Source organism: Salmo salar, chromosome ssa14 (genome assembly GCF_905237065.1).
Source record: "Salmo salar chromosome ssa14, Ssal_v3.1, whole genome shotgun sequence".
Lineage (NCBI taxonomy): Eukaryota > Metazoa > Chordata > Actinopteri > Salmoniformes > Salmonidae > Salmo > Salmo salar.
In genome coordinates this window covers 33,791,017-33,807,503 of record NC_059455.1, presented here as the reverse complement: position 1 = coordinate 33,807,503, position 16,487 = coordinate 33,791,017, and the positions used below count along the sequence as shown (strand labels likewise).

The following is a 16,487-nucleotide window of genomic DNA, read 5'->3' as shown; positions in this document are numbered from 1 at the left end:
AGCAGCGTGTGACAGGAGCCTATTGAAACACTGACATCTGTTGGTAGATTAGGCTAATTCGGGAAATGTTTAAGAGGGAAATGTTGGTCTTTATAATTTTCTCATAAGCATAAGAACATAGTGAATCTTTAAAACAGATCCATAACTCTACCTGTGTAGGGCCTATCAGTTTTTCTGATAAAGGAATGACTAGAAATGCTTGTTTTAATCAGGGAGCAACGAGGAGCGCACGCAGCATGCAGTGACAGCTGACTGAGGTGCAGCGTGCCCCCCTTTAATGGGAAGGGCGGTCGCGGGCAAGCAATGGAAGTGAGACCGTGACAGTGACACATTCAGAATACACTGTGGGCCTTTAACATCGACAGACATCGTCCTGACGGAGCTGGGCAGACACTCACTTTGTGTGTTACGCGGTGCGTTAGTCCTACATTGCGCACCGCGCGTCATATAGGCATTTCAACCCCACCCCTTCTTTCATATCCTCTAATGCCAGACCCTTCTGTAGTTTTAGCAATGCTGTTCTCTGTCAGATAACCAACCGAAAGAACAGCAAAGAATACGCTCTAGCAAAGACGAGAACGGGCGTTAAAAGCCGTTGAACGTTTTATCATCGTATCCACGAAAGCGGCACATGAAATGAACATTGAAATGCATCTAGTGGTTTGTGCTTTGGTCATCCTTACCAGATCATCGCAGACAAAGGGTAGGTGTCGGTGTGTGTGCTGTGTTTAGAATAGACAGCTCGCTGAGAATATATATTTTGTGCTCGTCATTCAGCTTACTTTATCATCACAAAATATTCTGATGACAGTTATTCTGATATTCTGATGACAATTTGTATAATGTAGGCTAAATGTAAATGTAATGTTACCAATCTCATTTGGCAGTGTTTATCGACTGGTCATACACTTGGGCTACCTGTCAGTGCGGGTTATTATGAGGTTATTATAGGTAAGGATATTTTTACTGACATAAGAGGCCAATAGGAACATTCTTTGAATTTCTCAACATATTTTGCCTGATATTTTGCTTGATATCAGGGTTGGGGTTAATTGCCCAAATTATATTCTAATTTTATTACCTCTCCCCGTAAATTCCATTTAATTAAATTCAAATTCCAGGCCAGTCTTTGAATTCAGAGATAATTCAATTCCGTACAATTACAATATTAGGTAAATTCCAATAATTACATTCCTAATTCAATATTATGAACAAAACAATTCCACAAATTTGAATTCAATTCCCTCAGGGTTTGAGGCTGATCATTTCACTGTTCAGACAGCCTCGCTATAATGGAAATATAGAAATACAAGTTAAAATTATTTAAAACAAATCCTCTAGTCATTTTTTTATACTAAGTGGATTAATTCCATTACCTGGGAAATGTACAAATATTGAATTCCAATTCAATTCCAAAGATTAAATGTGTTTACAATTCAAATTCAATTTAAATTCCTTAGTGAATTCAATAATATCATTGGAATTTCAAATTAAATTGGAATTTAACCTAACCCTGCTTGATATACTTAATCAATTATTCTTGTGAGTATTGCATTCTTATTTAAATGCATACTCGTTCAGTACTGTAGTCTCATATTCCAGTAAGCCAATGAAAACATGTTTTTGTACAGCCTATTGCATTTGGATTGTTTGCCCACTGCTCTTATTAGGAATATTTCATAACATAAGTATATCATATGACATGATCAACAAGCAGATCAATGAGTATTGCTGATAAGAATGGAAGATGAAATGATGTACCCCCTCTCAGCATTAGCCATGTATGCTCACCAGGCTACAGATGCCTAATTATATAACACCACAGTGTTACAGGCCACTGGCACATTATCTATTCAACACTCAATACTCTAAAACAATGATCAATTCAATGGCATTTGAACATACACTAGACATACATGAAAATGCCAAAAATCATGACTAGGGCCTGACCAGAGCCCTGACTTTTTCCTGCTCAGGTTAAATGGAAAGGAAAAAGAATCAATAAATATTTATTTCCCAGTTATGCTTTTTGAATTGTCTTCCAGTATCAGTAATTCATCTATTCACAACAACATGGAGAACCAGGACATTATATTTATACTGTGACATCATCATTATTTTCTTGTAGGTCAGAGCACTGCTTTGCCCCCTGTCTTCATCCCAGTTGCCCTCCAGCGTGAGGGTGTGTCTACTGCATCCCAAGCCCTCCCAATTATCAATGAAGATGGGGATCCGGGGCCAGAGCCAGGTCCTGCCAATCAGACCTCACCAGACCAAGCGGATAGAGCCCCAACCAAACCAGCTGTTACCAACAGCGACAAGCTGCACCAATCAGATTCTGTTACAGACGCTGGTGACAGCGATGACATGGCTGTGACCAATCAGATGACCACATCTCCACCTGCACACACAGTCAACACTGTTACCACCACCCAAGACAATGCCACTCTCGCAGGTACTGTAACCCAAAGGATATTTCACTTCTATCAGCGTCATTAAGCCTGTCTATATTCCCCATGGTTACCCTGAGGTAGTCCTGTTTATGTAATACTATAGTAATTATATTACTCTGTGACTTTCTCTCAGCCACCACTCAGCTGGTAGCTTGTTTATATAGTGTTCAGTCTGAAAATAGACAGCCGCATTCTGCAAAAGCTGCTTGTTTGTACATACAGAAGCTTGCCTCAGGCTCCACCCACCATCAGGCAGCTTACCAGGGGAATAGAAAGTCTCCATCTTTCCCTTCTATCATGGTATGCCCTGGGCCTGGCTACCTGTGTGCCTTGGCAACAGGGAGTAGAGGGTTGTTGAGCGGTATAGAGGGGGATGTGGCAACCTGATGTAGGAGGTGTCGTTTTAACAAATATAACTATCTCTGTCAATGCTGAGCGAGTCTGCTGTATCTGATGCCTCTTCTGCCTGACAAAACACACAATATGACATAATACCATCCAGATTTCAATATATCTGTCTCCCTCTCATTCTTCTCCTTTTGCTTTCAAATAACAATGAGTAGAACCTCATTTAGGAGAAGCAGAAATGATGGTACATGAAAAAAGACTCATTGCAGAACCTTTATCTGTATCTTCCATTGAGATACTGTATGTACAGTGTGTAATACTGTCTGTATGTAATACTGTTGTAATTATATTTCTATGTGATTATCACTCAGCCGCTCCAGATGGCTCCTCCTCCTCATCCCCTGTGAAGAGCACATCCCCTGCAGGACTGCCCTCCAACCTAGGGGACACTACTAGCCACCCCTCCACCCTAGGGGGCACTACTAGCCACCCCTCCACCCTAGGGGGCACTACTAGCCACCCCTCCACCCTAGGGGGCACTACTAGCCACCCCTCCAACCTAGGGGACACTACTAGCCACCCCTCCAACCTAGGGGACACTACTAGCCACCCCTCCACCCTAGGGGGCACTACTAGCCACCCCTCCACCCTAGGGGGCACTACCCACCCTGGTTTCGCTGTAGGCCACCTCACCACCTCTACTCCTCCTGCCTTAGATACCAACCTACTTCCATCCCATGTTTTAATACCGATCCAGTCCTCTGTCCAACCCAGCACCCTTGCCCTGATCCCTCCCCCAACCCAACCCCTCACCATGGAGCACCCCCAGACCACTGCCCCAGTCCATGTCCCTGTCAGCCCGCCTCAACAGGAGGTTCCATCGGAGCTCAATGTTGGAGATGAGGGTACGGTGATAATATACCAATTAACCAATCAAATTATTCACTCATTATCCAGTTAACAAATTACAAAACTAATTAGCCAATCAATCACTAAATCAGTTAACTTGTTGTTCCAGACAAAGGGCCACATCTCCACTCTCCTCTGGACCCTGTGCTGGCTGGCCTGGTCTCTGTCTTCATCGTCACCACAGCCGTAGTCTCTGTCATCCTCTTCCTCAAGTTCCGCCAACGGACCGACCACCCGGACTTCCACCGGCTGCAGGATCTACCCATGGTGACCATACTATACTTGACATGTTAGATTCAGGTCTTCTGTGGCATGACATGTTGTTAATGTGAGATATATGATTTCAATTAATTTGAAGTGATATAGTGTTTGGCAACATTATGACTCTCTTGTTTTGTCTTCCTGTCCAGGACGACTTGATGGAAGACACGCCACTTTCCAGATACACTTACACTTACTGATGGAAACTTTTCATCAACAACAGTCAACCTTTCTTTTAACACAGCTACACAGCAGACACCCAATGGGCTGCCATTTTGGATCCTGGCAAAGCTTTTGACTGGACTCGAGGCCCTCCGCCAGCGCCCATGTTGACTCCCTATGATTCCCCCTTCTGAGCAGTTTCCAATTTGATTGTGTTCTGTTAACAATGAGAGGGCTTTCAATACCCAATGAGGAGTTTCAAATCTAGGCCAACATGAAAGGTTTCAACATTAGGCCAACATCAGAGGTTCCGTTTAAACATTAGGCCAACACCCTCAATATTCCCTTTGAAACTCTTGGACGTCTCATCTGCACAGGGGTCTGTTTTGTTCTTCAGAGACGAGTTCCCTTTGTAATGCACCCCCTCCTCCTGATACAGGTCATGCACAGCACAGGCTGCACTTTAATGTGTTATAGAAACAGTCACAGTGCTCTCACAGTCTCCAAAGCCCCTAAATGAGTTGGTACTGTATGAAGAAGACACAATGCCACGTTGGATGTTGTTGCCTGAGTCCAGGATCGAGGGAAAATGGAATGGGAGTGAATGATGCTTACTGTAGAGGTACTTGATTTAAATGTTTATCAGTCTCCAATAAACCATGTTATAGAACTATTCTAATCATTGAACTGACCAAATATGATTGAAGTGCTCTTTCAAACCAGAATGCCTAGTGGGTTGAAAAACACCCATCCTTGGTCTTACTTGATAGCCAGTAAACATTCTGTAAATGTAACCCAAAACAGTCAGAAAAACAGTCAACCAACGAATGCAGAGAAGCTAATTTGATTGGGGGTGTAGAAAGGCAGGGGCGGCTGGTCCATTTTTAACCCAGTGGGCCTGTCTAACTTGGGGGGGTTTTTTGCGCAAAATGATGATGATCTGGCTAATAATGGGGGCCTCAAGGTAAAAAAATGGGCTGGTGTGTTAGAAATACCAGTGGCCATTTCTGGTCTCAGTCCACTCCTGCAAAAAGGAGGTAACCTCCAATAAGCGTGACTTGATTCAAAGCCATATAGATACAGATCCAATTCATAGACTACTTTGAGGAGAAAGGTTAAGGGTTAAAGGTTCACCAATGGTGATGAGACGGCGGTGCTTCAAGTGGAAGTGATCAGCTAATAAACATTGTTAAACACAAATGGTGCAAAGTATAGTATTATCAAAATGTAAATGCAAAATGTATGCTTAGTATTTCTTTACAAGCCATAGGAAATGATGTAATTAGATATTTATTAACTATTTACTTGATATTTCTGAGTGTCTCAGAAAAGGATCCTTAAGTTAATTGGAAATAATAAAATGCAGAAACAACAGAGTATGTATTAGAACTATGAGATTTTAAGTTACATTTAGATTGAAAATTACCTTAAGAAAATGTATTTTTGTCGTGCACTGCAACAAATTATATTTACAGTGTTTAAGTGTTTTACTTGTGATTTACCTGTAAGTGCCAAAAGTGATGTAAGAGGTTGACATACAGATGCAGGGTTAACTGTAAAAAATGAACGTTATAAGGACTTTTTTAAATAATAAAACCTAAACCCTTTTTGCTGTGTGCCTCTGACTCTACAGCATAATGAGGAAGTGATTCACAAGTTCAGAGAGCTATTGTATTGTTAATTATACTGAAGAAAATATAAATGCAACAATTTCAAAGATTTTACATAAGGAAATCAGTCAATTAAAATAAATTCATTAGGCCCTAATCTATGGATTTCACATGATTGGTAATACAGATTGGCATCTGTTAGTCACGGTACCTTAAAACAGGGATCATCAACTAGATTCAGCCGAGGGCTGATTTCTTCTTGAGCGGAAGGTTGGGAGGTCCGGGACATAATTACAAATAATTTGTAGACTACTAATTGACCACAAGAAACCCAAACACATATCATGTTTGACTAAAACATACTCATTATAAACCTTCCTTACATTTGTATAAGATCGAATATGTCTCTCTATTATGTGTGAGAATACTTCTGAATAAATGTCCCACTCCTCTTCAATGGCTGTGCGAAGTGGCTGGATTTGGCGAGTACTGAAACACGCTGTCGTACACGTCGATCCAGAGCATTCCAAATATACTCAATGGTTGACATGTCTGGTGAGTATGCGGGCCATGAAAGAACTGGGACATTTTCAGTTTCCAGGAATTGTATACAGATCCTTGCAACATGAGGCTGTGCATTATCATGCTGAAACATGAGGTGATTGCGGCGGGCTAAATGGCACGAGAATGGGCCTCAGGATCTCATCCCGGTATCCCTGTGCATTCAAATGGACATGAATAAAATGCAATAGTGTTCATTGTCCGTAGCCTGTGCCTGCCTATACTATAACCCCACCGCCACCATGGGGCACTCTGTTCAAAACGTTGACATCAGTTACCCGCTCGCCATCACGACACCATACACGTCGTCTGCGGTTGTGAGGCCGGTTAGACATACTGCCAAATTCTCTAAAACGACACTGGAGGCAGCTTATGAACATTCAATTCTTTAGCAACAACTCTGGTGGACATTCCTGCAGTAAGCATGCCAATTGCATACTCCCTCAAAACTTGAGACATCTATGGCATTGTGTTGTGCGACAAAACTGCACATTTTAGAGTGGCTTTTTATTGTCCCCAGCACAAGGTGCACCTGTGAAATGATTATGCTGTTTAATCAGCTTCTTGATATGCCACACCTGTCAGGTGGATGGATTATCTTGGCAAAGGAGAAAATTCTCACTAACAGAGAAATTAGCTTTTAGTGTGTATGGAACATTTCTGGGATCTATTATTTCAGCTCATGAAACCAACACTTTACATGTTGTGTTTATATTTTTGTTCAGTGTAGTACAATCCCCAGCCCTAACCCAACCACGAACAGAACATTGCCTAATGGCTAAGATAATAGTAAAGTATTTATTGTGCCTGCATGTAGGCTTAGAGGTGATGGGGCAGCAGGTAGCTTAGCGGTAACAAAAGTTTTGCCAATAACCAAAAGGTTGCTGGTTTGAATCCCTGAGCCAACAAGTTGAAAAATCTGTCAATATGCCCTTGAGCAAGGCACTTAAACCCTAATTGCTCCTGTAAGTCGTTCTGGATAAGAGAGTCTGCTAAATTACTAAAAGTTGTAAACTTAGGACAACTATGCAGATCAATGAGGACAACCACACACATTAACCTCTTGGTTCACTCTGGTTCTTCTGAAGCAATAACATCTCCCTATTCTCCACACACACATCACACCCATGGATACAAACATTAAAACACAAGTCCATGATACAACCTAGAAATGTTACTTAAGCCCATTTTCCATGGTCATTTTCTACATTAGAATTTAATTTAGAATACAGCACAGGAGGATGCTGAGGGTAGGACGGATCCTAACTATGGCAGTTATGGAGAGAATGGAATGGCATAAAACACCTGGAAACCATGTGTTTGATGCCATTCCAAATAATTCTCCTCCAGCCATTAACACGAGCCTGTCCTCTCCAATGAAGGTGCCACCAACCTCCTGTGGAATACAGTTTTGGCAACATTATGCATAAAAAAATACCACACTCTAACAAAGAGTAGCTGGTGAAGCACCATGAACAGCTTATCTGGGCCTATCAGTGTTGAGGAGGGGGTCTGGGAGGAGTTGGTGTAGTGTGGTAGTTATGGGATGATAAACTAACAGCCGTGGTCATCTCTTTCCAAATGTTTACTGAACTCTGTCTGTACATATCATACACAAGTACGGATGCCCACAAAGGACATCCTACAACTACTAATAGACTGGGGTCAGGTGGGGTTGCAGTGCCTCTCACTGAAGAATGGTAGCAGGAATGGCAGCGGGAAAGGGAGCGAAGAACCTCATCCTGGTCTCATCCCAGGCCTCACCCAGTCACCACAGCCTAACAGGGTTCTGCCAAAGTTGGCTACAGTCAGAATCATGCCCAGCAGAGCAATGTTCCCGGATAACCCTGGCATCCTTTTTTTAGGATCTGAAAGGAATACATAGAACAAAACCCTTGAGTAAAGGCTGCCATATTGTTTTAATAAATTATTGTATTATAAGCATATTTATCAATTGTCTTACCTCCAGTGGAGTATCCGTATGCATAGATCTCCCTGCTTATAACCCATGTCATTCCAAGTCCACTGACTAGGCGCTGTAACACAAATGGCTCCCTGTTAAACAAAAGACTCTTAAAGAGTCTTAATGTCTTAATAAAAGGGAATCCAGATGAGTGTCTTTATGGAGTACTCTGACTATCTAGCTGTAAAGTCTGGGATGCATGGTACGCAAATCTAACATACACTGCTCAAAAAAATAAAGGGAACACTTAAACAACACAATGTAACTCCAAGTCAATCACACTTCTGTGAAATCAAACTGTCCACTTAGGAAGCAACACTGATTGACAATACATTTCACATGCTGTTGTGCAAATGGAATAGACAACAGGTGGAAATTATAGGCAATTAGCAAGACACCCCCAATAAAGGAGTGGTTCTGCAGGTGGGGACCACAGACCACTTCTCAGTTCCTATGCTTCCTGGCTGATGTTTTGGTCACTTTTGAATGCTGGCGGTGCTTTCACTCTAGTGGTAGCATAAGATGGAGTCTACAACCCACACAAGTGGCTCAGGTAGTGCAAGGAGGAGCAGGAGAAGCACTGCCAGAGCCGTGCAAAATGACCTCCAGCAGGCCACAAATGTGCATGTGTCTGCTCAAATGGTCAGAAACAGACTCCATGAGGGTGGTATGAGGGCCCGACGTCCACAGGTGGGGGTTGTGCTTACAGCCCAACACCGTGCAGGACATGTGGCATTTTCCAGAGAACACCAAGATTGGCAAATTCGCCACTGGCGCCCTGTGCTCTTCACAGATGAAAGCAGGTTCACACTGAGCACGTGACAGACGAGAGTCTGGAGAGTCTGGAGACGCCGTGGAGAACGTTCTGCTGCCTGCAACATCCTCCAGCATGACCGGTTTGGCGGTGGGTCAGTCATGGTGTGGGGTGGCATTTCTTTGGGGGGCCGCACAGCCCTCCATGTGCTCGCCAGAGGTAGCCTGACTGCCATTAGGTACCGAGATGAGATCCTCAGACCCCTTGTGAGACCATATGCTGGTGCGGTTGGCCCTGGGTTCCTCCTAATGCAAGACAATGCTAGACCTCATGTGGCTGGAGTGTGTCAGCAGTTCCTGCAAGAGGAAGGCATTGATGCTATGGACTGGCCCGCCCGTTCCCCAGACCTGAATCTAATTGAGCACATCTGGGACATCATGTCTCGCTCCATCCACCAACGCCACGTTGCACCACAGACTGTCCAGGAGTTGGCGGATGCTTTAGTCCAGGTCTGGGAGGAGGTCCCTCAGGAGACCATCCACCACCTCATCAGGAGCATGCCCAGGCGTGGTAGGGAGGTCATACAGGCACGTGGAGGCCACACACACTACTGAGCCTCATTTTGACTTGTTTTAAGGACATTTCATCAAAGTTGGATCAGCCTGTAGTGTGGTTTTCCACTTTAATTTTGAGTGTGACTCCAAATCCAGACCTCCATGGGTTGATAAATTGGATTTCCATTGATTATTTGTGTGTGATTTTGTTGTCAGCACATTCAACTATGTAAAGAAAAAAGTATTTAATAAGATTATTTCTTTCATTCAGATCTAGGATGTGTTGTTTAAGTGTTCCCTTTATTTTTTTGAGCAGTATATATATAGTAAATTAATAAATGGTGGAACTCACAGGACTATGCAGACCACCAATGGCCAGACTGAAGAGGAAAGCAGGGTAGCTCTCCAGGCTGTAAAGTAAAAAATAATAACTTTGACCTAATATTACAAGAAATGTTTGGTTTTTATAACAAACATCTGGTTGCTTCCTCTGTGAAGTACATACTAAATGTTCATACTACATAGTACATACGTGTTCTGATGGGCTCGCTGGATGCAGTTGAAGATATTTCCAGAGTCTGGATCATTGCTGTACATCTGAGGGTACTGTCCAACAGAGAAAAGAAAATCAGGGGAACCATCCTGAGTTTTTATAGCCTACTTTAAGCTTTAGATGATTCATTGGCTGACACACAGTGGGCCAGGTCCCAGGCAACTCACATTGATCTTGTACTTCTTGCGAGCTTTGCCAACTTTCACGGCGAGGTGGGCGACCATTACCATGCTGGCAACACCAGTGAGAACCACATACCCATATTCTTTAGACAGCACAACCATTCTGGCACTGATCTGCTGCAAGAGAAAAACACATAGCCTACAGGTGAGTTGGTCAATCCCACTTTCACATTCACCTTAGATAAAATACTGGTTGAAAGTCCAATAAGTAAACTGATTAGTTAGTAGGCCCTACATTAATAAATGACATTAGATCAATGCCAAGTCGTTGAAACCATAATATACTCCATTGTCTTGGAAAATAGGCTTCATGCTAATATGGAATGTGCTTATTCTTCCTATTGTAGCCTATTGTTAGGATACTAAACTGCAAAAACCCTTTCCCTCAGCAAAGTTCTCAAAATGTGACACAAAATAAAAACCATCTATGCATGTAGTACAGCGCACAAAAAAGTTACAAATAAACAATAGCCTACGTAAAAGGCGCATATCTTCGCATTTTCAAGCGAGTATATCAGTTGAACTTGATGCGCTAAAACACATGCCTAACTCCACCCAGGGCCAAGTGTCTGCGGGCTTTCACTCGTCCCATGTAACTGATTTACGAATTAAGGTCACTGAATAGTAAGGAACTCTCCTCACCTGGTTGTCTAGGTCTTAATCGAAAGGAAAAAAACAAAAACCGGAAGACACGACCAGTTCCTCCATGGAATGAGTTTGACACCCCTACGCTAAAAGCTCCCAAAACAAAAGCCGTGTTTGAGAGCATCAAAACGATTGCAGGCGACTGCCGACTGACTGATTTACAAATCACCTTGCATCATAAATAACTACTCATTAGTATTTGTAGATCAGTCAATCAATATATTGCGTTGTTGATCCTCTCGAACACGGCCAACGTGAAGCCAATGGAGAACTAGAAGTGCAACATTATAAGCTATCCAGCAACAATACGTAACGTTGAATACTGTTTGTAAAATAAGTGTTATTTACCTGTTAATGACGATCTGAATAATGTTCGCAATTGAGTCAGTAATCCTGTGTCGTCTACTCGTAAGGGAGTCAGTCCTATATATAAACACACAGAAGAGGCGTGGTGCCTCCCCCTAGTGGGGAAGAGTTCATTTGGGCTGTATCAGATCGTAGGACTACTACCAACAATTCTGTTTTAGCATGACATTGAGTAATATAATAAAACAGAGTGAAATTAATAGAATAACTTTATTTACAGTTAGTGTTTCACAAGCCTATTTAAAGTATGTTTATGTGAGTGCAACCTCTTCATTTTCCTATGTGAGTTCAAACAGGGCCATATCTGACTCACAAACCCCTTGAGCTCTCTGTTCAGCCTAGTCATTGTGACAATGTCGTGCGTGAGGGAAGTTCCCTTATGTTCACTACAGTTTTTGATAGAAAGTAATCAATCTGTAACCAGTTTTACTGCCCTTGTATATCACTCATAGAGTCCCATTCCCATTCATTCATCACTCATAGAGTGATTCTGCTGGCTCTTATCTACAGAAGGTAATTTCATCCGTCTATAAAGTGTGGCCATGGATTAGAGGGGGTTTAGTCATAGGACCATTTCATTATTCACTTCTGTTAATTCATTTGTGTTAAGATAAGTGTTAATTCCAAGATGGCATAGCAGTCAGACGTCCGTTGTTCTCCTCTTGTGTGTCCCGTGTATATATATATTTACATATTTTCTTCGTATATCTTTTTATATATTTTTTTCTAAAAACTCAACCTCAAAACACTCTCCTGCAACCCGCCTCACCAATTTAAAAAAAAAGTATTATTTACCTCAAATCTGAAATCCACAACAGAAGCAAGCCAGATGTTAGCCAGAGGCTGGCCAGTTCACTGGCTAACGGTGGAGTTCAGCTAGCCACGGTTGGCGGTCATCAGCTATCCCTTAGCTCGAAAAGCTATCGCCAGTTTTGTACAGTGCGACAGAGCATACCGGACCTATTTCTCTCCATATCCCCGGATTTCTACCGCAGGCTCTGGACATTTACACCTGGATCTTGCAGCTAGCTAGCTGCTACCCGAGTGACTATTGGCTAACGTCGGTCCCGGAGCTAACATCAATTATTCCGGAGCTAGCCAACTGAAGAGTTCCATCAGCCACTCCTGGGCTACGTTCACCTATCCGGACCCGTTTTACTGCCAATGCGGAGCCCCATCGGGCCTTCACGACTGGACTACCGACGTTATCTGCCCGAGGGAGTTATCCAACTGGCCCCTCCGTCGCAACGTAATCTGAACGCCCATCTGCGGCCGGCTAATCGTTAGCTGTCTTATCGGCTGCTATCTTAATAGGTCTATCGGACAATTTTCTTGGGCCACTATAACTATAACTATTTTGCCAATTGGACTGGTCTCCCCTACCACACGGAACCTCACTAATCAACAGACGGAAACGCACGAGGTGGCTAAAAACAGACCTCCCTCCATCTTCTGCCAGCTTGCTACCTATGGCCCGGCTAGCTGTCTGAATCTCACTTGGACATTTATGATCACTCGGCTAAGCATGCCTCTCCTTAATGTCAATATGCCTTGTCCATTGGTCTTCTGGTTAGTGTTTATTGGCTTATTTCACTGTAGAGCCTCTAGCCCTGTTCATTATACCTTATCCAACCTTTCAGTTCCACCACCCACACATGCGATGACATCACCTGGTTTCAATGATGTTTCTAGAGACAATATCTCTCTCATCATCACTCAATGCCTAGGTTTACCTCCACTGTGTTCACATCCTACCATACCTTTGTCTGTACATTAAACCTTGAAGCTATTTTATCGCCCCCAGAAACCTGCTCCTTTTACTCTCTATTCCGGACATCATAAACGACCAATTCTCATAGCTTTTAGCCGTACCCTTATCCTACTCCTCCTCTGTTCCTCTGGTGATGTAGAGGTGAATCCAGGCCCTGCAGTGCCTAGCTCCACTCCTATTCCCCAGGTGCTTTCTTTTGATGACTTCTGTAACCGTAATAGCCTTGGTTTCATGCATGTTAACATTAGAAGCCTCCTCCCTAAGTTTGTTTATTCACTGCTTTAGCACACTCTGCCAATCCGGATGTCCTAGCCGTGTCTGAATCCTGGCTTAGGAAGTCCACCAAAAACTCTGAAATCTTCATCCCGAACTACAACATTTTCAGACAAGATAGACGGCCAAAGGGGGCGGTGTTGCAATCTACTGCAGAGATAGCCTGCAGAGTTCTGTCCTACTATCCAGGTCTGTACCCAAACAATTTGAACTTCTACTTTTAAAAATCCCTCTCTCTAAAAACAAGTCTCTCAGTGTTGCCGCCTGCTATAGACCACCCTCTGCCCCCAGCTGTGCTCTGGACACCATATGTGAACTGATTGCCCCCCATCTATCTTCAGAGCTCATGCTGCTAGGTGACCTAAACTGGGACATGCTTAACACCCCAGCTATCCTACAATCTAAGCTTGATTCCCTCAATCTCACACTAATTATCAATGAACCTACCAGGTACCACCCCAAAGCCGTAAACACGGGCACCCTCATAGATATCATCCTAACCAACTTGCCCTCTAAATACACCTCTGCTGTTTTCAACCAAGATCTCAGCGATCACTGCCTTGTTGCCTGCATCCGTAATGGGTCAGCGGTCAAACGACCTCCACTCATCACTGTCAAACGCTCCCTGAAACATTTCAGTGAGCAAGCCCGGGTATCCTGGAAGGATATTGACCTCATCACGTCAGTAGAGGATGCCTGGTTATTTTTTTTAAATTCCTTCCTCACCATCTTAAATAAGCATGCCCCATTCAAGAAATGTAGAACCAGGAACAGATATAGCCCTTGATTCTCTCCAGACTGACTGCCCTTAACCAACACAAAAACATCCTGTGGCGTTCTGCATTAGCATCGAACAGCCCCCGTGATGTGCAACTTTTTAGAAAAGCCAAGGCTAGCTTTTTCAAGCAGAAATTTGCTTCCTGCAACACAAACTCAAAAAGGTTCTGGGACACTGTAAAGTCCATGGAGAATAAGAACACCTCCTCCCAGCTGCCCACTGCACTGAGGATAGGAAACTCTGTCACCTCTGATAAATCCACTATAATTGAGAATTTCAATAAGCATCTTTCTACAGCTGGCCATGCTTTCCACCTGGCTACGCCTACCGCGGTCAACAGTACTGCACCCCCCACAGCTACTCGCCCAAGCCTTCCCCATTTCTCCTTCTCCCAAATCCAGTCAGCTGATGTTCTGAAAGAGCTGCAAAATCTGGACCCCTACAAATCAGCCGGGCTAGACAATCTGGACCCTTTCTTTCTAAAATTATCTGCCGAAATTGTGCAAACCCTATTACTAGCCTGTTCAACCTCTCTTTCGTGTCGTCTGAGATTCCAAAAGATTGGAAAGCAGCTGCTGTCATCCCCCTCTTCAAAGGAGGGGACACTCTTGACGCAAACTACTACAGACCTACATCTATCCTACCCTGCCTCTCTAAGGTCTTCGAAAGCCAAGTCAACAAACAGATTACCGACCATTTCGAATCCCTCCGCACCTTCGCTGCTATGCAATCTGGTTTCAGAGCTGGTCATGGGTGCACCTCAGCCACGCTCAAGGTCCTAAACAATATCTTAACCGGCATCGATAAGAAACAATACTGTGCTGCCGTATTCCTTGACCTGGCCAAGGCTTTCGACTCTGTCAATCACCACATCCTCATCGGCAGACTCAATAGCCTTGGTTTCTCAAATGATTGCCTCGCCTGGTTCACCAACTACTTCTCTGATAGAGTTCAATGTGTGAAATTGGATGGCCTGTTGTCCAGGCCTCCGGTAGTCTCTATTGGGGTGCCGTGCCACAGGGTTCAATTCTTGGGCCAACTCTTTTCTCTGTATACATCAATGATGTCGCTCTTGCTGCTGGTGAGTCTCTGATCCACCTCTACGCAGACGACACCATTCTGTATACTTCTGGCCCTTCTTTGGACACTGTGTTAACAACCCTCCAGACGAGCTTCAATGCCATACAACTCTCCTTCCGTGGCCTCCAACTGCTCTTAAATACAAGTAAAACTAAATGCATGCTCTTCAACCGATTGCTGCCTGCACCTGCCCGCCCGTCCAGCATCACTACTCTGGACGGTTCTGACTTAGAATATGTGGACAACTACAAATACCTAGGTGTCTGGTTAGACTGTAAGCTCTCCTTCCAGACTCACATCAAACATCTCCAATCCTAAGTTAAATCTAGAATTGGCTTCCTATTTCGCAACAAAGCATCCTTCACTCACACTGCCAAACATACCCTCGTAAAACTGACCATCCTACCGATCCTCGACTTCGGCGATGTAATTTAGAAAATAGCCTCCAATACCCTACTCAATAAACTGGATGCAGTCTATCACAGTGCCATCCGTTTTGTCACCAAAGCCCCATATACTACCCACCACTGCGACCTGTACGCTCTCGTTGGCTGGCCCTATACTCGTCGCCAATCCCACTGGCTCCAGGTCATCTACAAGACCCTGCTAGGTAAAGTCCCCCATTATCTCCGCTCACTGGTCACCATAGCAGCACCCACCTGTAGCACGCGCTACAGCAGGTATATCTCTCTGGTCACCCCCAAAGCCAATTCCTCCTTTGGCCGTCTCTCCTTCCAGTTCTCTGCTGCCAATGACTGGAACGAACTACAAAAATCTCTGAAACTGGAAACGCTTATCTCCCTCACTAGCTTTAAGCACCAGCTGTCAGAGCAGCTCACAGATCACTGCACCTGTACATATCCCATCTATAATTTAGGCCAAACAACTACCTCTTCCCCTACTGTATTTATTTATTTTGCTCCTTTGCACCCCATTATTTCTATTTCTACTTTGCACTTTGTTCCACTGAAAATCTACCATTCCAGTGTTTTACTTGCTATATTGTATTTACTTTGCCACCATGGCCTTTTTTGCCTTTACCTCCCTTATCTCACCTCATTTGCTCACATTGTATATAGACTTATGTTTCTACTGTATTATTGACTGTATGTTTGTTTTACTCCATGTGTAACTCTGTGTTGTTGTATGTGTCGAACTGCTTTGCTTTATCTTGGCCAGGTCGCAATTGTAAATGAGAACTTGTTCTCAACTTGCCTACCTGGTTAAATAAAGGTGAAATAAATAAAATAAATAAAAATTTCAC

The 16,487-nt window shown here is 43.5% G+C and overlaps 2 protein-coding genes across 6 annotated transcripts; one reads left to right on the top strand and one right to left on the bottom strand.

Moving 5' to 3' along the window:
* Positions 1-409: 409 nt before the first annotated feature.
* Positions 410-5,740, top strand: LOC106569405 (salivary glue protein Sgs-3). Of its 3 annotated transcripts, none has more exons than XM_014140743.2 (6): positions 410-703; positions 2,129-2,455; positions 3,173-3,274; positions 3,305-3,706; positions 3,820-3,977; positions 4,121-5,740. In XM_014140743.2, the coding sequence occupies exons 1-6, from the start codon at positions 637-639 to the stop codon at positions 4,169-4,171; spliced, it is 1,107 nt and encodes a 368-aa protein (XP_013996218.1). In that variant the 5' UTR covers positions 410-636; the 3' UTR covers positions 4,172-5,740. The 3 variants fall into 3 exon arrangements, with proteins under 3 accessions (XP_013996218.1, XP_013996217.1, XP_045550196.1); XM_045694240.1 differs by adding an exon at positions 888-951 and having other exon boundaries at positions 522-703; positions 3,173-3,706; XM_014140742.2 differs by having other exon boundaries at positions 422-703; positions 3,173-3,706.
* Positions 5,741-7,359: 1,619 nt separating this feature from the next.
* Positions 7,360-11,417, bottom strand: LOC106569406 (microsomal glutathione S-transferase 3). Of its 3 annotated transcripts, none has more exons than XM_045694241.1 (6): positions 11,304-11,417; positions 10,296-10,427; positions 10,108-10,181; positions 9,928-9,985; positions 8,268-8,340; positions 7,360-8,172 (listed from the first exon to the last, which is right to left on the bottom strand). In XM_045694241.1, exons 2-6 carry the CDS (start codon positions 10,410-10,412, stop codon positions 8,042-8,044), a joined length of 453 nt encoding a protein of 150 aa, XP_045550197.1. In that variant the 5' UTR covers positions 10,413-10,427; positions 11,304-11,417; the 3' UTR covers positions 7,360-8,041. The 3 variants fall into 3 exon arrangements, with proteins under 3 accessions (XP_045550197.1, XP_013996219.1, XP_045550198.1); XM_014140744.2 differs by lacking the exon at positions 11,304-11,417 and adding an exon at positions 10,953-11,150; XM_045694242.1 differs by lacking the exon at positions 11,304-11,417 and adding an exon at positions 10,787-11,001.
* Positions 11,418-16,487: the final 5,070 nt, after the last annotated feature.